Source organism: Styela clava, chromosome 8, assembly GCF_964204865.1.
Source record: "Styela clava chromosome 8, kaStyClav1.hap1.2, whole genome shotgun sequence".
Taxonomy (NCBI): Eukaryota; Metazoa; Chordata; class Ascidiacea; order Stolidobranchia; family Styelidae; genus Styela; species Styela clava.
Window position 1 is genome coordinate 18,627,386 of NC_135257.1, and position 26,460 is coordinate 18,653,845.

Here is a 26,460-nt window from a genome sequence, read left to right on the forward strand (position 1 = left end):
GTGATTTATCCAGCATGAACTTACGCATAATTGGTAGACTCACCACTGTAAAGGTACTAATACCCTTATGAATGACACACCTGAATCTTCAAACTTATCCAAGAATATTGCAAGACCTTGATTGAAGAAATTCATTTTATGGTTTTGTTATACAATGACCCTCAGCAATGAGACCAACAAACCATTATTATCTCATGATAACTCCAACACTTCACAATTTGAAATTTTCTTGAGTCAGTATTATTTGCCCGTGCGCATTTGTCATGAAGACTAAATAGCTAAATTAACTAATTCTTTACGGCGCTCCAGAAGTCAGGAAATGTGTGTACCAATATGGAGGTAACTAATTTTGTTCGCCTACTATACACATCGAGTGAGTGGTGTAAAGGGACTCAAACCTATGGGCAGGGGTACAGACAGTCCCCGAACTCATAATAGAACTAAAATAAGAAAAATCGGAATAAAATTGTGGCCTAACCTGGTACACATATACTACCGGTCTACGGGAGTACCTTCTTTCTACTGATGTTCTCAAATGCTTCACAATGAGAATTCTAGCAATGATTGGTATTCAACCATAGTTAGATAATAACTGCATATCTTATGGACCCATTAAAGCCTTCTTGCTCTGCCTTTCTCACTTCTGAAAAGCAAGATCCAGTATTTCTATATTCAAAAATTTATTGATAAAAAAGTATAGAAAGTTGAAAATGAACCAGATATGAAAAAGAACACTTGGAGACTGGAATTGCACAGTTATAATTCTCATTAGGCTGGTGTTTTCTAGTATTTCATGTTCCTTGATTTTCAATTAAATCTACATAGAGTTTTTTACAATTTCAATTTTATTATGAAGTCAGTTCTCAATATATATATCTCAACGAGGGAGGTTTGTTAATTTTTAATCAGTAATTACTGAAGTATTTTGACCTCATAAAAAATCTGTGAGGGTCAAAACAATATATCCCATTTGCAAATGTTAAAAAATATCAAGACTTTATGGCCACCCTGGTTAAAAAAGGTATGCATAGACACTGGCTCTTACAAATTTGGCTATCAGAATTGTTTGGAATTGCACACTGCTCAGTACTAAGAAGGATAGGATAGGATAGGATTTACATATTTATCCCGGGGGAGAGGAAAGCCGATAAGACGGCTTATCCATATGGCGAACCACGGCCTCTCGTCCGGTTACCATTCCAAGTCGGGTATGGGATTAGTTTTTTACTGTATTGTTTGTTTTCGGAAGCATGGACTTGGTGGTGGAGGAAGCCGTAACCGACCAGCGGTTACGTGAACCACCCAACGACGGCGAGGAGTCCAGCAATCCTCTCGCACATAACCACCCCTGCATGGGATTCGAACCTGCGAACCCACGCAGAGTAATTAGAGGTGCGGTGGCGAGCGTATTCCTAACGCTTAGCCCGTTGAGCCACACCGCCCCGCGAAATCTACGGGAATGCTGTCAAAATATTTCCATCACATGAAATTGATCTTTAAATAGCATGCTGTATGTGTATCTAGTGGGAAATTCATGCAGAATAAAATTTATCAAAAACTATGGTTAGTATACAAAAACATTTTTGGAGCAAACATTGCACTAAGCCTATTTGAAAGTAATTAAGTACCAAAGTTCAAATGCAAAGGAGAAATCTAAAAATACTATATCTGTTATGTTACATTCTTTGGCATAACTTATCATAAGTAGCATAAAAAATTTGCGCAATAAACAAAAAAATTGCAGTTATTACCTTCCGGAAAAAAAGCAATTGCAGGTAACTTTCTATGGCATAACTTATTGTATGTAGTATGGAAGATTTGCACAATGAACAAAGAAATTTGGCAGTTGTTATGCTTAGGAATAAAAGAAACTGCAAGTGAATGAATATTTATAGAAACTCATCAACAGACAGTTTTATTCTCAGATTAGATATCTGGAGTTTTCAGCATAGTCTACCCAAGGTATTGCACCCTGGATAGGATAGGATTTACATATTTATCCCAGGGAAGAAGAAAACTGATAAGAAGGCTTAATGACGTGTCACATGTTACCAGACAATGTAACAGTAGACTGCTACTCTAATATTTCGTCCGGTTCAACCCTAAACTTGCTTTTAATAATGTATTTTGTAAATTCTAACGTAAATCAGATTCACTCTACCCAAGGACCCCAATACCCTCCATGATATTTGGGAGAAGCTTTATTATCACCAGGGGGATACCTTGGTGGTACGGCAGTTGCATTATACGTTTTGATTCTTTCTAGTAAAGCTGTCACTACAGATGGAAAATAGGATGAAATTTCATGGCGTTCGTATGGGTCAGTTTCAATGTGAAATAACATGATAGCAGAGATACGTTTATAAGAATGTGCATTCCAACCCTCTAGGTTTTTGTTGGAATCAGACATAGAAGAAAAATATGGATTTATTTTTCGCGACTCTGGTGGATTCACCCAATCAGAAAAGCCAGGATTTCCAAGTAATAACTTCCAAGGTCCAGATCGTATCCCGCATTGAATAGTTATATCTACGCCTTGAATAATTTTTGATTTAATAGGCTTCCCTTTAAGGGGGTCAATATTATGCAAAAGTTCTTTTCTTGGCGATGGCTCTTTCTGAAGAATGGCGTTCCATTGATTAAAGCCATCGAGTGGTTGAGTTCCGTGAATTTTTTGGCAATTTGCCGCTGACAATATAGTAGGAAACCAGTCAGAAATATGCAAAAAGTTACTGCTTTTAACATCCGATATTTTCAAATCCCCTCCACTGACGAATCCGACACCTTTTACCCCTCCCTCCCATAAAGTCGCTTTCCTGCCTCTTAGTGGCCAATTATTTCCTCCATAATCTGTATGTCCGCCATTGTCCGTTGAAAATATGATAATCGTGTTATTAAACATTCCTGAAGTTTTCAAATGTTCTGTTATATTCATAACGGCTTCATCGAGAGCGGCAAGCATTCCCGCATATGTCCGTCTTGTTTTATCTTTAATATGAGCAAATGGTATCATGTAATGATCTGGCACCTGCATTGGATAATGTACAGATTGGAACGGAAGATACAGAAACAGTGGTTTTGACTTATCACGACCACCGATAATTTTTTTAGCTCGATCAGTAAATAAGTGAGCTGAGTATTGGCCCCATGTTGTATTGAACGGCCCGTTTTCATCTCTAAAATCAACTCCATATTCTGTCGAGGATGTTTTTAAATAACGTGTGTAATAATCTTCATCACCATTCAAATATCCATAAAATGAATTGAAACCTCTATATTGCGGCATATATTCCTTTTTATAATCCCCAAGATGCCATTTTCCTACCATATGAGTGTCGTAACCACAATTTTTAAGTTGTTCCGGTAAAATTATATTATCCAATGGTAAACCATTTTTCTGATTTGGATGAAGCACAGCATGTTGTAATCCAGTATGTATCTGATATCTTCCACTCATAAGTTGGCTTCTAGATGGAGTACATATAGGTTGAACGTAATAATTTTCAAGTTTTATTCCATCTTTAGCAAGTTGGTCGAGATATGGGGTTTTCATGTCTGAATCATGGTTGATCGCATGATACCCAATATCATTGTATCCCAAATCATCAGCGAGAATAAAAACAATATTTGGACGATCGGCTACCACAGCGTTATTTAGAATAAATAAACTAAACAACTTTACCCATGCATATCCCATCTGATTTAAAAGCATTGTGTTGGTTATTTTTTAAAACTGCAAATGGAATTAATCGATACCATATATTGTTTTGGCACTCACATATGTATTAAATGAAATAAAAATACTTGACCAATTACTGAATAAAAAAACAACAAACTTGGTCAAGATATATTGCGAACTGACTTCATAACAAGAATGTAATTGTAAAGGTACTTTATGGACACCATATGTATAACAGTTACATAGAAATAAATGCGATGTTGGCATGAAAGTGCCATGATTGACTAAACTAAATGATGAAATTGCACAAAAATTGATTGTTATACAATTTAATAGGAAAGCAAACTAAATTTATTAAGTTTTCAACTCTAAAAAATCATTTGAAAAGCATAAAAAATTACTGCAAATAAGAAAACTTTGTGTACGAAACTGCAAAAATTAAATTAACACAAAAAGGCATAACTGGTAAGAAAAAATACCAGTATTTGATCTTAAAGATATGAAAGCTTTTGACGCTCGTAGTTCAAAGTATGGCACTAGATATAGCCAGTTTAGCCACTCCAATATAATTTTAGTTTCGGTCATAGTTTGTCAGTAAATATGAGAATAATAATCTCAGGACACCACATCAGACACAGTATATATTATATAATATTTAAATATCAATATTTGTGAATTTCTAAATATCAATTTTATAGTTTCTTCATGTCTCATGAATTCAAAAAATATGCAATATTAAAATATGAAAATTTCCGCATTATTTCACCGTTTTGTGAGAATTCCAGTAAACAATATTTTACTGGTCATGGAGTCTTAGCAGGCGCAGGGTTGCATTGTCAAATTCCCTGAATTGGGAGGTAGAATTGGAAGTAGAAATAAATCCTCGGCTTAAATATGAAATAATATATGAAATGCTGTATATGAAACGCTGGCAAAATGCAACGGGGAGTGTTATTACTTATCGATCTCGATCTGTAAGTATGTTGATAGGTATTTGTGTGTTTGTCTGTTAGACACTTTCGTATGTTACGCGATATCTCACGAAAGCGAGATTGAATCTGCTCCAAATTTTGCATGTGTATTTATCATATCATAGAAGCCTATTGATTTTGGATGAATTATATCGTATAATTAGCGAGTTATTAACTAATTAGTGATGCGGATGGTCGATAAGTCGGCGGTTTCTGATCGCTATCTCGGTTTATGATTTAAATTCTAAAGTCAGGGTTAAGTTTTATGTGAAGTATGTCAAAAATTTGAGGGTCCGAATATATTTTGATAAGAGCTTTCTAGGACTCTCCAAGCCTACATTTATTACTTGGAAATTTTTACCAATACATTGACAGCAATCCAACAATACTAAAAAAGGCAAGTAATGCAATGAAATATATTCAAAATCAATAAAGGTATAGGAGAATAAGAAACATAGGAGATACAGAATTCGAGTGAATCTTCAATGTGATAAATCATAAGACTTTTACGACACTACCCGTTAAAAATTTATTTCATCCAAGGGCCCCAAAACCCCCCATGCAATCTTGGGTTCGCGTTTGGGTCAGGAGGAGGGTATCTAACAGGGACAGCAGTAGAGTTATATACAGCAAGTCGATTTAATAGTTTCTTAACAATAGCAGGGAATTTGTCCGATACATCATCATGTTCATATGGGTCAGTTTCTACATGAAATAACTTAACATTTGAGTCGCTGGAGAAAGAGTTTGAATAAAAGTACTCAAATGTGGTGTTACTTGAAAAATCAGTTGTATCTTGATTTGATTCTGGTGGTTTTACCCACTCATCAAACCCTGGGTTTCCAGTTAAAAGCTTCCAAGGACCACTACGTATAGCGGCATGAACTCTAGTATTAAACCCATTTGAATATTCTGCCATATTGGAGTTATAATTATAAACATACAAAGGATCAATATTATGTAAGATTTCTTTTCTTGGAGAAGGGCTCTCCTTCACTATAGAATCCCATTGATTATATCCATCTAAAGGCTGGGTTCCATTACTTTTAGGGCACTTAGCTACTCCTTGGACCAGAGTCGGGTACCAATCAGAAACATGTAATAGTTGATTATGTGTCATACCCCGCTTTCCAAGGGGTTCCCCATACATGAAACCCACCCCTTTCACGCCTCCTTCCCATAGAGTGCCTTTTCGTCCCCTGAGAGGCCAATTGTTACCACCAAACAATGTCTGGCCTCCGTTATCAGTCGAAAACACTATAATTGTATCATCTAAAATACCGGCATCCGTTAAATGCTGAGTTACATTACGAATTGATTCATCCATTGCTAGAACCATCCCAGCATAAGTTCTTCTTGCTTCATTTTTTATATGTTTAAATGGTTCAATATATTTTTCCGGTACTTGTAATGGAGAATGCACAGACTGGTAGGCAAGATATAAAAATAGAGGTTTTGCAGGATCTCGTTTATCAATAGCTTCGATTGCTTTTCTTGCAAATAAATTAGCAGAGTATTCTCCCCATGTGTTATTGACAGGACCAAATTTGGAATCCCACATATCAACCCCACTCATTCTATGATAACCATGCTGATGGGTATAGTAGTCTTCTCCGCCAGATAAATATCCAAAATATGAATTAAAACCTCTATTCCATGGTAAAAATTTTTCCTTATAAAATCCAAGATGCCATTTTCCTACCATATGAGTATCGTAACCACAGTTTCTGAGTTGCTCAGGCAAAAGTATGTTTTCAATTGGAAGAGCATTTGGCTGTGAAGGCCAAATAACACTGTGTTGTAATCCAGTGTGTATTTGGTAACGTCCACTCAAAAGTTGGCTTCGAGTCGGTGAGCATATTGGTTGAACATAATAGTTTTCTAGTTTGATTCCCTCACTAGCAAGATGATCCAAGAAAGGTGTCTTCATTGCTGATTCATGCTCTCTTGCATGATAACCAATATCATTAAATCCATAGTCATCAGCCAATATAAAAATAATATTGGGACGAGATTCAGCTGTCATTATACCAATGCAGCATAGCGTTAATAGGCAGGATAGAACAGTATTCTTCAGTGCCATGACTGGTGCGAGATATGGTTTTAAGATAACTGAGAAAAAAAATATATCATGAGAGTAAGCTATTCATAGTATTACTTTAGACTACTGCACTGTCTGTCTTTTCGATAACAGCAGTCGATGAAGCATTACCAGCCAAAATAATTTTATAGCAACTGACTGTAATCCTGTCATTTTACTTTTTTATGATTGATTATTCCTGGATCTGTGGATATAAAAGTTAAGGATGGTGTGGTGGACTATCATTGGCTCGGTGGTGTGGGGCATCGTGCTAAGCATTAGGAATACGCTCGCCACCACACCTCTGATTACCCTGCGTGGGTTCGCAAGTTCGAATCCTATGCGGAGTTAATTATGGGCGAGAGGATTGCTGGACACACTAGGGTGGTTTGCGGTTTTCCCCACCATCAAGTCCATGCATCTGAAAACAAATAACTGGCCAACTAATCCCATGTCCCAGTTTTTTGTTCCATATTTACATCTAAGTCCACTAAGATTTGTAGTGCGGTAGGTACAGAATATTGAGAATTTTTGTATAAAAATTCAAATTTTCAAACTTCCATCTGTCCTACACATTATCACAGTAAAATTGAAATGCTTTTGGCACAAAAATTAGTTGACAGTTCGTGCACTTAATAACGTGAGTGTGGTATGATTGAAAACTAGGATTCAAATTATATATATATATACCTATATACAATAAAAACAGAATAAAAACTTATTGCAAAACAAGAATTCATAAACAATGCTGAGAAACTTTCTAACACATCAAATACAATTCGAATGGCCTTGAAACTTTATGTTGTGTAGTGGACTCGTGTATAATACAGTGGTTCCCAACCTTCCATGGCTCGTAGCCTCCTACCGGAGGTTTTCAGCACTTATGCCACCTTGTTTATTATTACTTATCGATTTTAATCGGTAAGTATGTTGACAGGTATTTGTCTGTCTGTATGTATGTCTGTTAGATGCACTAGATATCTCAAGGAAGCGAGATTGAATCTGCTTCAGATTTTGCATGTGCATTCATCCTATCTTGGACCAGAAGCCTATTGATTTTGGGCGAATTATGTCGTATAATTAGAGAGTTAATAATTAATTAGTGATGGGACACATGGGGGGATCCTCTAACTTTCGATGGATAAGTCTTCGGTCTCTGACCGATATTCTCGTTTATAGTGTTATTTTGATTGGTAGATTTTAATAAATTCCATTATGCTCAAACAATTCATGCTCAATAGAGTCAAACGACAATGAAAATAGGAAGAACGAGAAGTTTTATTGTCAAGGGGAGGGGAAATCAGTTTTGTGCCCAGCATTGTGGCCCCTTTCCAACTGCTCTGTAGCCCCTTGAGGAGCCAAGGGCCCCCAATCGGGAACCACTGATATACATACATGAATGCATCCAATGCTATAATAAAAACTTATTGCAAAAAAAAGTTGGAACATTTTATAATCATTAACATATCACAATCACAGTCGAGGCCTTGAAAAGTTGTTTATTTCCAAGACTGGTACAAATAATGAATGGAAGAGGCAATAATTGTAGCAGCAATTCATAAAAACTAAAATAAAATGTAATTTAGAATGCAAGACACGATCTAGTGGAATAAAACATATTGCAAAAAACTAAAATCTCTAATGTTGGATAGTCATCGTACAAAATAATCATAACAAAATGGCTTCTGAAATCAAAGGTATATAGCTGCAAATAGTGAAAGTAGCCTAAAAATAAAAATAACAGAACAATATTAAAAATAATACTTTCAAACAGGGAAATCTATGTTTAATAAGTGCAAGTGTTAAAAAATACTCTAATATACTGATCATGGCTAGAAATATGGTAATAAAAAAACTGGAATTAATATTGCTAACACTGACCATGGAACATATAAAAGGTTTTGTAAGTTAGTAACAAGGTTACTACTTGACTCATCCATAGACAAGATATCTGATAACGTGTTAAACTCCTTATTTTCAGCCAGGCTCTGTGCAGTGCACTAATTCATATAAAGCTATGTTTTTTTGAACGACTAAGATCTTTTCAGTTAGGCATATCCTGGACATGTTGGTGGATTTGAACCAGAAACTTTTAACTTAGGAACAGTATAAGACATTGTGTATAATATTATGTTAGGCAGTATCATAATGAAAATATTGCTTCCAGTGCACAGGCCTTTTTTATATTACTAAATTACATTAGGCCATTGGTTTCTATATAAAAATCTTGGACTGACATAAAATACTTGTTTAGGGCAGACCTTTGAAAACATTTTTGGAATACAAGTAATAAAATAGTTCAGAACAAACCTAAGAGACAGCAAAGAAGCGAACTTGAAACAATAATACAAAAAGGCTTGCAAAAGTTGTAACAAATGCTGTACTTTCATACTTGTATTAGATTTAGTAGTTTACTTGAAAATTTTGTACTAACAGTTGTGCAGTAAAATAGTTTAGTAAACACCCAAGAGATAGCTCAGCCGGTATCTAGGGAACCTTGATTGCAAAATTAATATAAACATGCTTTCAAGAATGTTTGATAAGTGCAATAGTTCACATAATTTATTTTCATTAATCAACCATCCACGGAGACCAATATCCGCCATGAAATCGAGGATCAGCCTTTGGGTCATCTGGTGGAAATCTCACTGGCACAGCAGTAGAATTATATTTTGCTAATCTAGTCAGAAGCTTTTCTACAATAGATGGAAATTTATCAGCTACATCATGGTATTCATAAGGGTCTGTTTTGATATTAAACAACTTTACATTTGTTGCTTTGATGGAAGAAATTGATTCACCTTCGTACATACTATCATCATACTTGTTGGATTCGGGGGGCTTCACCCATCCTGCGAACCCTGGATCACCAGTTAACAATTTCCACTGACCAACTCGAATACCAGCTCTGACTTTAACATCAAACCCATGTTTTAGGCTATTGGTAGTCTGATTGATATGAGACATGTACAAAGGATCAATATTATGTAACAATTCCTTTCTTGGAGATGAAGTCTTTTGTCGAATGGCGTCCCATTGGTTGAAGCCATCCAATGGCTGCGTTCCATTCACTTTCAGACAACTAGCTATACCTTCTACTAAAGTTGGGAACCAATCAGATACATGAAGAAGTCCATTATAGGTCATGTGATGAATTTTTAAATGACGACCATGAACGAAACCAACACCTTTTATTCCTCCCTCCCATAGGGTTGCTTTTCTGCCTCTTAATGGCCAGTTGTTTCCCCCAGCCCTTGTCTCCCCTCCATTATCAGTTGAAAACACAATAATTGTATCCTCTAAAATACCGACATCAGCTAAATGCCGAGTTACATTACGAATTGATTCATCCATTGCTAGAACCATCCCAGCATACATTCTCCTTTGTTTATTTTTAATATGTTTAAATGGTTCAATATATTTTTCAGGTACTTGTAATGGAGAATGAACAGACTGGTAGGCAAGATATAAAAAAAGAGGTTTTGCAGGATCTCGTTTATCAATCGCTTCGATTGCTTTTCTGGCAAATAAAGTAGCAGAGTATTCTCCCCATGTGTTATTGACAGGACCAAGTTTTGAATCCCACATATCAACCCCACTCATTCTATGATAACCATGCTGATGGGTATAGTAGTCTTCTCCGCCAGATAAATATCCAAAATATGAATTAAAACCTCTATTCTATGGTAAAAATTTTTCCTTATAAAATCCAAGATGCCATTTTCCTACCATATGAGTATCGTAACCACAGTTTCTGAGTTGCTCAGGCAAAAGTATGTTTTCAATTGGAAGAGCATTTGGCTGTGAGGGCTTAATAACCTCGTGTTGTAATCCAGTATGTATTTGGTAACGTCCACTCAAAAGTTGGCTTCGAGTCGGTGAGCATATTGGTTGAACATAATAGTTTTCTAGTTTGATTCCTTCACCAGCAAGATGATCCAAGAAAGGTGTCTTCATTGCTGATTCATGCTCTCTTGCATGATAACCAATATCATTAAATCCATAGTCATCAGCCAATATAAAAATAATATTGGGACGAGATTCAGCTGTCATTATACCAATGCAGCATAGCGTTAATAGGCAGGATAGAACAGTATTCTTCAGTGCCATGACTGGTGCGAGATATAGTTTAAGATAACTGAGAAAAAAAAATATCATGAGAGTAAGCTATTCGTAGTATTACTTTAGACTACTGCACTGTCTGTCTTTTCGATAACAGCAGTCGATGAAGCATTACCAGTCAAAATAATTTTATAGCAACTGACTGTAATCCTGTCATTACTTATCGATTTTAATCGGTAAGTATGTTGATAGGTATTGGTCTGTCTGTATGTCTGTTTGTCTGTTAGATGCACGCGATATCTCACGAAAGCGAGATTGAATCTGCTCCAGATTTTGCATGTCATTCATCTTATCTCGGACCAGAAGCCTATTAATTTTGGGCGAATTATGTCGTATAATTAGCGAGTTATCAATCAATTATTGATGAAGTGATCTAGATTTTTGTAAAGCGAGAGAATTTTGAGACCCGCCGAGTGTGTGTGTGCGATGTGCAGTGCGCAAGTCACAAGAGCGGATGAATCGGAACTGCAGTTTCTGTTTTGGGGGATCCCCTAACTATCGATCGATAAGTCTTCGGTTTCCAACCGATATTCTCGTTTTCTTCTTTATGATTGATTATTCCTGGATCTGTGGATATAAAAGTTAAGGATGGTGTGGTGGACTATTGTTGGCTCGGTGGTGTGGGGCATCGTGCTAAGCATTAGGAATACGCTCGCCACCACACCTCTGATTACCCTGCGTGGGTTCGCAAGTTCGAATCCTATGCGGAGTTAATTATGGGCGAGAGGATTGCTGGGCACAGTAGGGTGGTTTGCGGTTTTCCCCACAATCAAGTCCATGCATCTGAAAACAAATAACTGGCTAACTAATCCCATGTCCCAGTTTTTTGTTCCATATTTACATCTAAGTCCACTAAGATTTGTAGTGCGGTAGGAACAGAATATTGAGAACTTTTGTATAAAAATTCAAATTTTCAAGCTTCCATCTGTCCTACACATTATCACAGTAAAATTGAAATGCTTTTGGCACATAAATTAGTTGACAGTTCGGGCACTTAATACCGTAAGTGTGGTATGATTGAAAACTAGGATTCAAATTATATATATATATATATATACAATAAAAACAGAATAAAAACTTATTGCAAAAACAAGAATTCATAAACAATGCTGAGAAACTTCCTAACACATCAAATACAATTCGAATGGCCTTGAAACTTTATGTTGTGTAGTGGACTCGTATATAATACAGTGGTTCCCAACCTTTCATGGCTCGTGGCCTCCTACCGGAAGTTTTCAGCACTTATGCCACCTTGTTTATTATTACTTATCGATTTTAATCGGTAAGTATGTTGACAGGTATTTGTCTGTCTGTATGTATGTCTGTTAGATGCACGCGATATCTCACGGAAGCGAGATTGAATCTGCTCCAGATTTTGCATGTGCATTCATCATATCTTGGACCAGAAGCCTATTGATACTGGGCGAATTATGCCGTATAATTAGCGAGTTATTAATTAATTAGTGATGGGACACAAGGTGTCACTATGGAGTAAGAGCGCTGTTTTGGGGGATCCCCTAACTTTCGATGGATAGGTCTTCAGTCTCTGATCGATATTCACGTTTATAGTGTTATTTTGATTGGTAGATTTTGATAAATTCCATTATGCTCAAACAATTCATGCTCAATTAAGTCAAACGACAATGAAAATAGGAAGAACGAGAAGTTTTATTGTCAAGGGGAGGGGAAATCAGTTTTGTGCCCAGCATTGTGGCCCCTTTCCAACTGCTCTGTAGCCCCTTGAGGAGCCAAAGGCCCCCGGTTGGAAACCACTGATATACATACATGAATGCATCCAATGCTATAATAAAAACTTATTGCAAAAAAAAGTTGGAACATTTTATAATAATTAACATATCACAATCACAGTCGAGGCCTTGAAAAGTTGTTTATTTCCAAGACTGGTACAAATAATGAATGAAAAAGGCAATAATTGTAACAGCAATTCATAAAAACTAAAATAAAATGTAATTTAGAATGCAAGACACGATCTAGTGGAATAAAACATATTGCAAAAATGTAAAATCTCTAATGTTGGATAGTCATCGTACAAAATAATCATAACAAAATGGCTTCTGAAATCAAAGGTATATAGCTGCAAATAGTGAAAGTAGCCTAAAAATAAAAATAACAGAACAATATTAAAAATAATACTTTCAAACAGGGAAATCTATGTTTAATAAGTGCAAGTGTTAAAAAATACTTTAATATACTGGTCATGGCTAGAAATATGGTATCAATAAAACTGGAATTAATATTGCTAACACTGACCATGGAACATATAAAAGGTTTTGTGAGTTAGTAACAAGGTTACTACAAGACTCATCCATAGGCAAGATATCTAAAAAGGTATTGAACTCCTTATTTTCAGCCAGGCTCTGCGCAGTGCACTAATTCATATAAAGCTATGTTTTTTGAAAGACTAAGATCTTTTCAGTTAGGCATAGCTTGGACATGTTGGTAGGTTTTAGCCAGAAGCTTTTAACTTAGGAACAGTATAAGACATTGTGTATAATATTATGTTAGGCAGTATCATAATGAAAATATTGCTTCCAGTGCACAGGCCTTTTTTATATTATTAAATTACATTAGGCCATTGATTTCTATATAAAAATCTTAGACTGACATAAAATACTTGTTTAGGGCAGACCTTTGAAAACATTTTTGGAGTACAAGTAATAAAATAGTTCAGTACAAACCTAAGAGACAGCAAAGAAGCAAACTTGAAACAATAATATAAAAAGGCTTGCACAATTGCTGTACTTTCATACTTGTATTAGATTTAGTAGTTTACTTTTAAATTTTGTACTAACAGACTAACAGTTGTGCAGTAAAATAGTTTAGTAAACACCCAAGAGATAGCTCAGCCGGTATCTAGGGAACCTTGATTGCAAAATTAATATAAACATGCTTTCAAGAGTGTTTGATAAGTGCAATAGTTCCCATAATTTATTTTCATTAATCAACCATCCACGGAGACCAATATCCGCCATGAAATCGAGGATCAGCCTTTGGGTCATCTGGTGGAAATCTCACTGGCACAGCAGTAGAATTATATTTTGCTAATCTAGTCAGAAGCTTTTCTACAATAGATGGAAATTTATCAGCTACATCATGGTATTCATAAGGGTCAGTTTCGATATTAAACAACTTTACATTTGTTGCTTTGATGGAAGAAATTGATTCACCTTCGTACATACTATCATCATACTTGTTGGATTCGGGGGGCTTTACCCATCCTGCGAACCCTGGATCACCAGTTAACAATTTCCACTGACCAACACGAATACCAGCTCTGACTTTAACATCAAACCCATGTTTCAGGCTATTGGTAGTACGATTGATATGAGACATGTACAAAGGATCAATATTATGTAACAATTCCTTTCTTGGAGATGAAGTCTTTTGTCGAATGGCGTCCCATTGGTTGAAGCCATCCAATGGCTGCGTTCCATTGACTTTCGGACAACTAGCTATACCTTCTACTAAAGTTGGGAACCAATCAGATACATGGAGAAGTCCATTATAGGTCATGTGATGAGTTTTTAAACGACGACCATGAACGAAACCCACACCTTTTATTCCTCCCTCCCATAAGGTTGCTTTTTTGCCTCTTAATGGCCAGTTGTTCCCCCCAGCCCTTGTCTCCCCTCCATTATCAGTTGAAAACACAATAATTGTATCATCTAAAATACCGACATCAGCTAAATGCCGAGTTACATTACGAATTGATTCATCCATTGCTAGGACCATACCAGCATACGTTCTTCTTGCTTTATTTTTTATGTGTTTAAAATGCTTCCTATATTCATGAGGTACTTGTAATGGAGAATGAACGGACTGGTAGGCAAGATATAAGAATAGAGGTTTTGCAGGATCTCGTTTATCAATCGTTTCGATGGCTTTTCTGGCAAATAAATTAGCAGAGTATTCACCCCATGTGTTATTGACAGGACCAAGTTTAGAATCCCACGTAGCAACACCGCTCATTCTATGATAATCGCAAACATGAGTGTAATAATCCTCAACTCCAGTTAAATATCCAAAATATGAATTAAAACCTCTATTCCATGGTAAAAATTTTTCCTTATAAAATCCAAGATGCCATTTTCCTACCATATGAGTATCGTAACCACAGTTTCTGAGTTGCTCAGGCAAAAGTATGTTTTCAATCGGAAGAGCATTTGGTTTCGGTGACCAAATACTTTTATGCTGCAGTCCAGTATGGATTTGGTATCTGCCACTCAAAAGTTGACTTCGTGTTGGCGTGCATAGTGGTTGCACGTAATAATTCTCTAGTTTTACACCATTTTCAGCAAGATGGTCAAGATGTGGAGTCTTCAAAGCAGAAAGATGTTCTTTTCCATGATACCCAACATCGTTATATCCAAGATCATCAGCGAGAATAAACACAATATTAGGACGAGATCTTGCTCTCACACAGATAGGAACAGCAAATACAATGTAGAAGAAAATGGATAAAATCATACTATCTACTGGATTAGCTTGTCATTTAGAATACCTGAGAAACCAACAATCCCTGCCAACATACAGTTCAGCAGTTCAATCAGATTTCTACAGTTCTATGACAACAATCAGACAATATGCCAAAAAGGTTCGGGTTCCCTACAGTGGTGGGATTCAAAATTTTCGTCAGCTGGTTCCATCATACAAATGTCATATTTTCAGGCGGTTCTCTTACAAAAAGTCATGTAATGCTAACCGGTTCGCTGATCTCATGAAATTCTGTGAGACGGTTTTATAGAACCGGTGCGAACCGGCTAAATCCCACTACTGGTTCCCTAGTATTATTGGGTTAGTGTTGAATAAATAAAATATAGTGCTGATGGCAACAATCCAGAAATCGCTTGTTTTTCTCAATTCTAATTCTCAATGTGTACCAGTACAGCGGTACCGGTACCGGTATAGCACCCTAATTACTGAATTGACCTATTTGAATTATTCACTGCTGTGCTGTAAATCTATCAAATACCATATATGTTAGGAATATTCCACCGTCTCACCGTTGTTGCTCTCTCTGAAATTCATATTCGGAAATACAGGTTATCGACATGATGATGTTCACGTCCTAAATACCCACTTTTTTGCCAAATTCAAATCCATTGCCAAATTAGATTTATGAAAATACCCACGATATCTTCACTGTGCTTAAGAAAACAATTGGCGATTTTAACCAAATTTGACTTTTCCAGAATATCTCCTCCTGTTAAACTTTTTCGCCACCAGCTCATTTTATTCGATGTTACCGGTTCGTTGAGGTAAAGACGTTAGGAGCCACTGATGTAGCCAGAGTAATTATCACCTTCAACTCAAATTCTTGTTGTGTATAGTAAACTATCTTACAAATATCAAAAAAGTATCTTTCTCAATTTGTTGTTATTAAAATTTTGAAATCTTCCCCACCCACTGAAAAAGGTTTTTATTTTTTGATATCCTTGAGGTGTTTTATCGTATGATGATGTTTTTTTATATCGTTTTCAATTAGCTGTTGAAATTTGAAACACCATTATCGGGAAATATTGAGATGTTTTACTATATAATACAATAATTCAATTTCCTGATGTTGTTATTTTTAGATAGTTTTCAATTTTTTTAATTATTAAATATCATAAAAGTACGCTTACTTGTGACGGCTATAAGCTCGATTCAGGCGAATTAGATAACAAAAACATATTTTTAATTATATGATGCTAATATGGCACAAATGGTCAAATCAGATTGATGGAAAAGTTAACGATTGACAGAACGATGGCATGTATTCATATTTATAAGTTATTGGTTTTAGCAATCGGACGAAATGTCATCCTCTCCCTCGTCTTGAACATGGCTGTGGAATTCGTATCTGGCATGTTTTATCTGTAGTAGAGCGAAAATCGTATTTTTCTGAATGGGGATAATTGGAGATAGAAACGCAAAAGTAGTTGAGTTGGCAAAGCACCCTTAGGCATTTAAAGAATGCTTCCCCAAATTAGAATATTGGGCGCCTTACTTATAAATCTTTTTTCTAACATTGCGGCCACCTAGCGGCCTTCTTCAATCAAATTCATCGCCGCTAGAGGCATAGTAAATATGTAGTGGCTGGAGTCCAATTTCTTCGGTTATTTATTACCGTAATCGATTAATAAGCGAGCCCGTACCTGCTTGAGAATATGAAACAATTAAATTCGTATTTTGTTTCCAAGTTGAAAAAAATATTTAAATTAGTAATATTTTCATCAGTATGTCAACGAATGCATATTATTCAACTATCTCGCATTGTTGACGATGTCATAGCAACGCTACACTCATCCTTCCGGTTGTTGGTTTCAGATTTCTGGATTGTGAAATTCCGAAGTTTCAGTAACGGTGCCGTGTCTGATTACCGTCCTCATTATTTCAGTAGTTAAACGCTTCAGAAATGTATTTTGATGACGACGGAGATGGTTCCCCAACTTATGTTGGTAACTTAACGCCATGCGGAATATGCGGCAGGACATTTAACCCAGAAACACTTAAAAGACATCAAGGGATTTGCCAGAAAAATGCTGCCAAGAAGAGAAAAGTATTTGAATCACAGAAACAGGTATTTTCACAGTGCCTAGCCTAAGCTCATTACTGTTTTACGGACATATATCATCCAACTTGGCAATACTGATTTGGCATTACAGCATTCTGGCATTAGGTGACTCCAATTATAATCAGCTTGGTGATATCTTTTGAGGAATATTTTTCTATCTCTACCAGACTGGATTCCATGGCAGGTTCACGCCCGAGGGCGCTAGCGCTCCGCAAAAATGCACGCGAGCGAAATCAATTTTGCACGCCAAAAATTTGCAATTGCTCACCAATGTAAATCGGTTTAAATGGTTTTAAAATCAATAATCCAGTAATATAAAGATGCCAAAATATTATAACTCCACAATTGTCGACAAATACCAGCTTGCAAGATTTGGTCTGATCGAAATATTGCGAAGCAAAAAGACCATGGACCTTTCCCCAACCTTTGACCCGCGAAAAATTCCTCTCATTGTTACGTCCTTTTTTGCATCTTGCTGATTGGCCAATGTCACGAAGTAAACAAGGAAGTCGATGCTCGGGGAAAGGTCCATATCGTGTTGAATGATAGGAAATAGGAATCCCGTGAGAATAGTTATGGACGAAAGGATCGCCTCCGCACCAATGGCCAAGTACGGCTCTGATTCAGCGTATTTTTCATACAATAATTTTACACGAATGTACTGAACAGTACCGGTATCTAAAGTTGCTCAAACACTCTCAAAATTAGTGACAAAGTATGAAAATAATGTTTGGGGTCAAAGGTCAAACGTCCATTTTGCTCTAATTTGACGTATTTTTTATCCATTAATTCTACGTAAAAACACTACCAAAATTAATGACAAAGTATGTCCATTTTGCTCTGGTTCAACGTATTTTTTATCCAATAATTTTATGCGGATGTACTGAACAGTACCGGTATCCAAAGTCGCACAAACACTCTCAAAATTAGCGACAAACTGTAGAAATAATGTTTGGGGTCAAAGGTCAAACGTCCATTTTTTCTCTGATTCATCGTATTTTTTATCCGATACCGGTAATTTTACGCGGATGTATTGAGAGGTATCTGATGTCAAAGTAATTGCACGCGAGTGCAGTTGTTTTGCACGTCGTGAGCTATAATTGCACGCCAGGAATTCTTATTTGCACGCGGGAATTTCTGATTGCACGCCCGATTTCTCGTTCAAAAAGGCCATGAAATCCAGACTGGTATCTCTACCGGTAGTATATAACTCTAGTTGACTAATTCGGTATCCAATTTGGCAATCCTCATAAAATTATTAATTTGGTGTGGCAAAAGAATTTATTCATTTTTTTATTTGTTTTTATATTTTTCTTTTTCATAAGTTATAAGTTTATTGAGTCGAAATAAACTTATAACTTATTCCTTTTACTGAGTGATTTAATTGATTTTAAGTCTCACTTTTTCACTTCCAACCTTATCATGTCTCGATGATATGTGTGTGTGTGTACGTGCGTGCGTGCTTTAATTTGTTTTTATACTTTTGGGTGAGCGAACCTGTACTACTTCTTTTATCAATACCTTTCCATCCAAAATCTGTACGCTTCAAACCTTACTTGAGGTTTTGTTTGCTTTCCCAATTCTATAATCAGTTTTTTGTCTTTATCTATTATTTTATCGTCTACTGCTGATTATGGAGTCGAAATAAACTTATACATATCTGATTTCAACTTCTAGCCTTATTACTGCTGTTCTGTCTGTCAGTCTGTATATTATATCTATTTCAGTATTTCTTTTACCACACCAGTTTCACATTCCTGTTGCATGAAACAAAAAAAGTCTGTTTCACTGCAGGTGCTATGGACAGTAAGACAGTAAAGTGTCAAACTTTGTCGTCAGTGAGAACCTTATTAAGCTCTTTGCCTTTGCTAATGAAGTCTACTCAATACTCTGAATTACTAATTACTTGGATCATTCTGTCATTACTTGGGGTTCTTGAACTTCATGCCCAAAACAACCAAAGGCACAACAAGATCATGGTTTCCAAATTAAATAGGATAAATATTGAAAAGTGGTACCTACCTTAATTTTTTTTTTCTTCTGCAGCGTGATTTGCCAGGTATCTCAAAAATAGCAACAAAGTCAAAACCTCAACGATCAGCTCCAGCAGCAAAAAGCAGATGGAGGCAACAACATGAGGAATTCATTCAAACTGTTCGGTAATTTTGTTACTCTATTTTATTGGTCTATTCCACGTGGTATATATAATGCAATGGTGCTCAAACTACCTAAGTCGCGTTCTATTTTTCGTATTTGTCAAGTCTCACGGCCCACCTCAAACAGTTGACATTGTATGGCAGATTCTAGAATCTGTGAACTAACAACTAACAGCATGAAGTTAAACTCCCAAACATGCACACTAAGGATAATAAAGATACAAGCACAACAGCTCTCTGCAATCTCTAAACAATAAAGAAATATAAATATCCAAACTAAGGCGGGCAAATCAACAAATTTTTTTTTTTTTTATTAGCTTCACGCCTCCTCAAAAAATTGTATATGCCGCCCCTTGTGGTGCGCTCCGCATCGGTCGAGGACCACCGATTTAATGTAAAAGATATTTCTATTTATTGAAAATAGCCCAAAGAAAAGGTGGTGGACCGAGCTTTATGCTCTTTTTGGTATTATTTGTATGTCCATAAGCTCAATTTCAATAATAGTTGAATTTTTACTTGAATTTTAAGTTGATTTTGTGAGAAACCGTAAAAAGCATAAATAGAGTTCATATTTACAACAAAGTTTGACACTGTGCTTGCTTTGTTGGAACAAAAGTAATTCGGACTTATGCTTAAGTTTATGCATCTGGAACAAATAACTGGCAAACTATCCCCGTACCCCACATTCAGTGGCGTAGCCAGGGGGTGGTTTTGCGGGTCGAAACTCCCCCTTTTGAAATGTAAAAAAATAAAATCATTTTTCTGTATCATAGATAGCAATTTTCCGTAGCTTGAAATGCTTTTTAGACCCCAAGACTAATAAAAACACGCTGTTCCAGCGTTCGATCGGCCCCGCTAGCTGTTTCGATCTAACTTGGCCAAAAAAAAATTCAGAACCTCCCCCCCCTTTGAAAATTTTTGGCTACGCCCCTGCCCACATTCACTGGCTTGGCGGCGTGGCGCATCGTGCTAAGTATTATTAAGGATATGCTCTCCACCGCACCTACATGCTTCTGGCTAACTAATCCCGTACCCGACATGGACTGATAATTGGATGAGAATGTTTGCAATATGATTAACCCGTCTTATTACTTTCCTCTTCCCGGGATAAATATTTAACAATTCTCCCATCCTGGTATCCAGGCAAGAAGCTGGGATTCGCCATTTGATTAAGCCATCGTTTGGGTTCTCCTCTCTCTTAAAAAAGTGTGAAATTTCTATCCTTCTATCTATTCTTTATTTGTCATTGCAGAGCTGCACGAGGCGTCACCAAAGCAATCAAAGAAGGCAAAGAGCTGCCACCCCCTCCCCCGCCAACAATAAACCCAGACTATGTTCAGTGTACGTATTGTTTACGCCGATTCAGCAAAAACGCTGCGGAGAGGCACATTCAGTTTTGTGCTGATCAACATAAAAGATTGGAGACCAAAACTAGATCAAAAACCGCAGCGACAGAAAAAGCTGCCGCAAAACAAGAACGCAGAAATGCTTACCGACCTCCGATGCCATCATCAGGGGTTCGAAGAGGAGGAACCTTATTAAACACGGACTCGATTGTAAGCAGCCACTCAAATTCAGCAGCAAGGCAAAGGTCAATGAAATTTAATTCAACTTCAATAAGGCAAGATGGTCGAAGCAATTCTGATGTCTCTAGAACCCGTTCGATGAAAAACGATTCAAAATTCGACACTACTTTACCAGCAAGCGCTGTCGTTAGAACAAGAACTGGTCTAAAAGCTAAAGTGCTCGCAAATAATTCATCGAGTGATATTGATTCGTCAGACTTTGACGCTCCGAAGCGCAGACCGACTGGGTCACAAGGCAGAAGAAATGTTTCTAACGGCCAAGGACATTATCAACCCCCAGCTAACAGCCATGGGGGCAGAACCGGACAGGGACAATCAACATCCAAATCTACCAAATATGACTGGGATTTTAATTTTGAATCAGACTCAACTGACCATATCAAACAAAATGGCGTTCGTAAGACTTCAACAACAAGAACAAGACAGCAGGCTGCTGTGAACCATGGAAACAGTCTATACTCAGGATATAACCATAATAATAATAACTTTGGACAATCGGCGCAAAGTGGATACGAAGACTCATTGAATGATTTTGTCGCAAAAGAATTTGGTTCAAGATATAAAAGTCCAGGCTCTGGTGCAAGTAATCACCAGGGTCATTCTGACGCCTCGTCTCCCTGGGATTCTGATGCATACAGAGGAAGAGGTAGTTATTTATTTATATTACCTATGCATAATAATCGCATATCTGTACTATAAGTAGCTTTTCACTCTTCGGACATTTCAGTGGTGTTGCCAGTAATATTGCTCATACACCAGTATTCTCGATTTTTGAGTGAATGTGCTTTACTTTGCATTGAGCAAGCTATCTTAAAATCCCGAGCGATTCAACCTAAAGTAAATAAATCTTGTAACAGGGATGGCTAAACCTGACCAAATCTAAATTTCATTGCGTAATAATTTATGAATACATTGCGAAATAGCGCTTACGAATATGGAATATCGAATATTTCTAAATTGGTGTTGTTCGTAAATTCGCTGTAGCACATTGGCCTTGAAGCGTTAGACTACTGTGTTGAGTTGACGTTCCAAATCTCATGCCCACCACCTTTCCCAGAGTGTAATAAAATAGGTAGACAACGCCAAACCAGAAAGATTTCAGTCATTCCAAAAAATAGTAGATGACATTAGATATCTGTGGCGCTTGTACAGACCCTCGGCTGTAGAGAGCAGTGAATAAGCATCATATAAACAACGAGTCTTCGAAAATTGGTGGCACATGCCTTTACCTACTTGAAAGTCATTCAATTACTGTAATAATAATATTTCAATCATTTATAGGGGAACCAATGGCTCTCCACAGAAAAGAAGACACATCGTTCGACTCTGAAAAATCAGGCAGTTCGCTTTCCAGCAACTCATCTTCAAGATTTTGTCATGAATGCGGTTCTCGCTATCCAGTTATGACAGCAAAGTTTTGCTGTGAATGTGGAATGAAGCGTATAACAATATAACTTTGCTGTCAGGTTTCAATACTGTGTTATTCCAGACTTTTCTTTTTTGTATATTAACCACCATTGATTGTAAGTGTTTAACTTGGACATAGCGACAATTTGCATTAAAAATTAATTCAAAGTTATTATTTTAGTATCTGATTGGCCAGCTTTGCAGTTTTGAAGTTTTTGGATATCTTGGCATTATGAGTCTCCAAAGTTGTTTTTATTCCAATAATACTTGGTCTGAGCTATAGATTTCCAGCATTTTGATTATTATCCATTAAGAACCTGTCGCTCGAAATTAACTGAATATTTTAAAAAAATGTAACGAAATAAATAAATGAATAACACCCCAACTGACAAAGCTATAATTTTACAAAAATTGCATTATAAGTTCAATCCACTTTGTATAAATTCAAATTTTTAAAGCTAAATCATAATTTATGTGCTTTTATCATACATTTTCAAAGTTATATATTTATATGTAATATTAGATTTATGTATATTGTGTCGCTTTGTTTATCTTGGTACTCGATTGCTGAAAGCAGTTGAAAAGATACATGAAGCCCCAGTCAAAGGTAATTGTGGGTATTTTGCCAACTGAAGTTAAAATAGCTTTGTATAATTACACCATGGTTATGCCCAAGTCCACGATTAAATGCCAAGGATAATATTGAGATTTTTGAACTTTGAGACAAAAGCCTCTCAATAAATTTAGCGGTTGTAAACAATGACTTCAGCATATTTTTTTAACCCAAACTAACTGTAGACTGTTCAGCAATTACTATCACACTTAACTCAATTTTGGTATAAAATAATTGTCATAGAAACTGACTAAAGAAAGAATCATATTCTAATATGGCTAGATCCAACTCTATCGTAATTTTAATTTCAAATCTTTATCAGTTCTTCAACAAGAAATAGTTTGCAAGTACAGTTGTCTAATGGTGTGTATGACCAGTATGAGCATTGCAAGTTTATATAACATACTCGTTTATAATCATTTGATTTGGAATCTTTCAAAGCTAATGTGGTTAGCTCAGCATGATTCCACAATTAAAATTTATTGCTTTTATAATATGACAGTTTTTTTTCTCATTTTTTTGTAGCTAAAACGACTACCAAAACTATTTATTTATGTTGTTGATTCTTTGATTAGAAATTAAGCTACTTGTAAGGGATCTTACAATGTGGAATATGAGTGCCTGAATCTTGATTAAAAACAAGAGACATGGCAGGTTACAGTGTTCGTAAATTCATAAAACTCAAGCTTGAGATTTAGTCAAGCTACTCTGGCATTTGTTAAATCTGAATCAAGATATTTTTTTAAATGTCTCTCAAGTTATTGAAATATGTGACTTGTGCCAGGCTAGCATCTGAACAACACGGTATTATGTGTCACACTACAGTGTTCATGAAAGTCTACTATTACAATTAAATTCCCCCATTTCTAAGTAAGCGCATATGACCTTGTATATCACCTAAAGCAGGGGTGTACAACCTGGGGCCCACGGACCAAATGTCACCCACAAAGAAAAATTTTGCAGCTTGCAGAGAGTTTTTGATTCAGTTTAATTTGGTATGTGCGAGTATTTCCAATCCCTTTGCGTTGCAAATCCCATACCTGAGTCCTACCTATGCCTATGTTATTATAATTCATGTCATAAGATTGAAACCCAAAATTTGTGTGCTTGCAACTACTAGAAAGCCTATGTTGAATGAAGGCGCGACCCGCGGTTTTCATCCAGTTATTTGTATCTGGCACTCATGTATCAAATGTTACACACCCACAAACTAAAGTAATGTTCAGCAATTCAAAATTCACATTCCAAAAAAATCTTTATCATACTCTGTAATATTTTTAACAAGTTTTATTATTTTAATTCTATTGATTTTTTATTGTTCAGGATTTTAAATAAGCCTCTTTGACACCACTAATAGCATTACATCATATTATCCAATTGATTATTTTATTGATTGTTCCGGCACTCCATATCTCGAGTCTTGAATGAGATCCTTTATATATATAATAAACCGGTATTAGCTTTAGTTGAATTCCAATACTCACTTTTTATGCCAACTCAATCAGAGTAAAATTTATTTACGTCTCAACTATGATGTGCACACTGTTGACAAATTTTTTAAAAATCTTATGTTGTATATTTCGTACTTGACCAAAGTTACACTATTTCATTGTGAAACATTTGCATGCAGATTATTAGTGCTTTGAATAATTCCTGTTTATTCAATATTATTCTGCTTATGTTTAATTTATGCTATATTTTTGTACTACTTGGTTCAGAAATATGGCAATCTTTTGAAACGAATCTGACTCTAAATATCTGATTCATTTTCATGTTTGAATTAGTTTCAGTCAACGTTACTTTTTCAAATAGAAATGCCCAGCTATTTTTCTAACAGATTTTGCGTAAACTTGAATGGCATTTTCACAAATTCTAACTTAAACGAACACCCTCAGGTGGAAGACAGTTTGTCAAAACAAACAAATGTAAAATGTACTACACGAGAATCTCTCAAAATAGTGAGCTATTAGGTTCATGCAAAAGTTTTCCGACTTGTCATTGCGTACTTAACTTTCCCAGGTGTGGTTCATGTCCCATAGTATATCAATCCCCCACTTTAAATTCGTCGAGTAATTCTAAATGGCTGGGGTGTGCGACCTGCGGGCCAAATGTGGCCCACACGGAAAAATTGTGCGGCCCGCGAAGCGATTTTTTAATTTCGTTCAATCTGTTTTTGTTTGTGCTACTACATAAAAGCCTATGTTAAATAAAGGTCCTCGGTGTTATTCAGTAATTTGTATCTGGCGCTCCTGTATTAAAGCTTGCACACCTCTGCTATATGGCACTAGTGTTTTATTCGCATTCATCCTAACTTTTATACTTTATTTCACTTCTTACTCTGTGCTCTAGATTTAGTACTGATAATTTTCTTGATAATTGTCCATATATCTATTTATGTTTGTGAAAAGTTCGTTTTTTATGAGCAAAGACCTCACACTGTAAAAAGAAAACATTGTTCTTTTATTTTTGTTATTATTAGAGTGGAATTTGGTTTATCTGCAGAAAGAGTGACAACTCCTGGGGTTTCGAGTGGAAACCGCTTAAAAGAAATTATAGAGAGAGAGAGATTTTATTATTTGTCAACCAGAAAAAACATAAAAACAATGATAATAATACCGACAGAAGACAGGTGGTACAATCACAGGCCTGCATCGGTAACAGAAAATTGAAATGTAACAATTTTGTGGAATTTTACTGTTTACACTGACAAAACTATAGGAGCAAATAGACCTGATATTATAGTAAAAGATTTCATAAAAAAATCCTGTCTGCTAATTGATGTGGCTATACCATCCGAAAGAAACACCTTTGAAAATAAATAAATATATTTGACTCTATATTTGAAAAAATCTTAAAATACAAAGATCTAGAAATCGAGATACAAAAGATGTGGGGACTCAAAACTTAAACAATACCGGTGGTGGTGGGGGCGCTTGGACTTACCGGAAAAGAATTTGAAAAATATGTCCAACGTATTCCAGGAAAAATTAATGCAGGACAGCTCCAAAACACCGTTCTTCTTGGAACAGCTCACATCTAACGTAAAGTATTTTCTATCAATTGATGACCTCAGGAACTTGGAAAGTTCCCGGTCGCCAGAAGGTTGAAATAATAACATAAAAAAGAAACTAAGAAATAATAAAAAAATATAAAGCAATTGAAATAACGTTTCTTCAGTATGGACTGGAGGAAACGATACGACCATGCCATGACATTGACCACGAGTAAGTTCCCACCATGTTCGCACCAATTGAAATAGGCTCACAGTA

General features: G+C 36.2%; 3 protein-coding genes and 4 pseudogenes across 3 annotated transcripts in view; 2 read left to right on the top strand and 5 right to left on the bottom strand.

Annotated features, from left to right (window-relative positions):
• Positions 1 to 663: 663 nt before the first annotated feature.
• Positions 664 to 4,210, bottom strand: LOC120345436 (arylsulfatase J pseudogene; annotated as a pseudogene).
• The window catches only part of LOC120346425 (uncharacterized), a 200,558-nt gene continuing 176,194 nt past the window's right edge, over positions 2,097 to 26,460 (top strand). The window contains exon 1 of the mRNA XM_078115547.1: positions 2,097 to 2,100. The gene's annotated coding sequence lies outside the window, so the exon portion shown is untranslated. The remainder of the gene's footprint in view (positions 2,101 to 26,460) is intronic.
• Positions 4,670 to 6,733, bottom strand: LOC120345437 (arylsulfatase J pseudogene; annotated as a pseudogene).
• On the bottom strand, positions 6,763 to 10,344 carry LOC120345277 (arylsulfatase I pseudogene; annotated as a pseudogene).
• Positions 10,412 to 10,840, bottom strand: LOC144425833 (arylsulfatase J-like). Its single transcript, XM_078115552.1, has one exon. The coding sequence runs from the start codon at positions 10,838 to 10,840 to the stop codon at positions 10,412 to 10,414; it is 429 nt and encodes a 142-aa protein (XP_077971678.1).
• On the bottom strand, positions 10,869 to 16,767 carry LOC120345279 (arylsulfatase I pseudogene; annotated as a pseudogene).
• Positions 17,029 to 25,648, top strand: LOC120346047 (uncharacterized). The gene is made up of 4 exons (XM_039415681.2): positions 17,029 to 17,435; positions 19,476 to 19,588; positions 20,838 to 21,817; positions 22,453 to 25,648. The coding sequence occupies exons 1-4, from the start codon at positions 17,271 to 17,273 to the stop codon at positions 22,623 to 22,625; spliced, it is 1,431 nt and encodes a 476-aa protein (XP_039271615.2). The 5' UTR covers positions 17,029 to 17,270; the 3' UTR covers positions 22,626 to 25,648.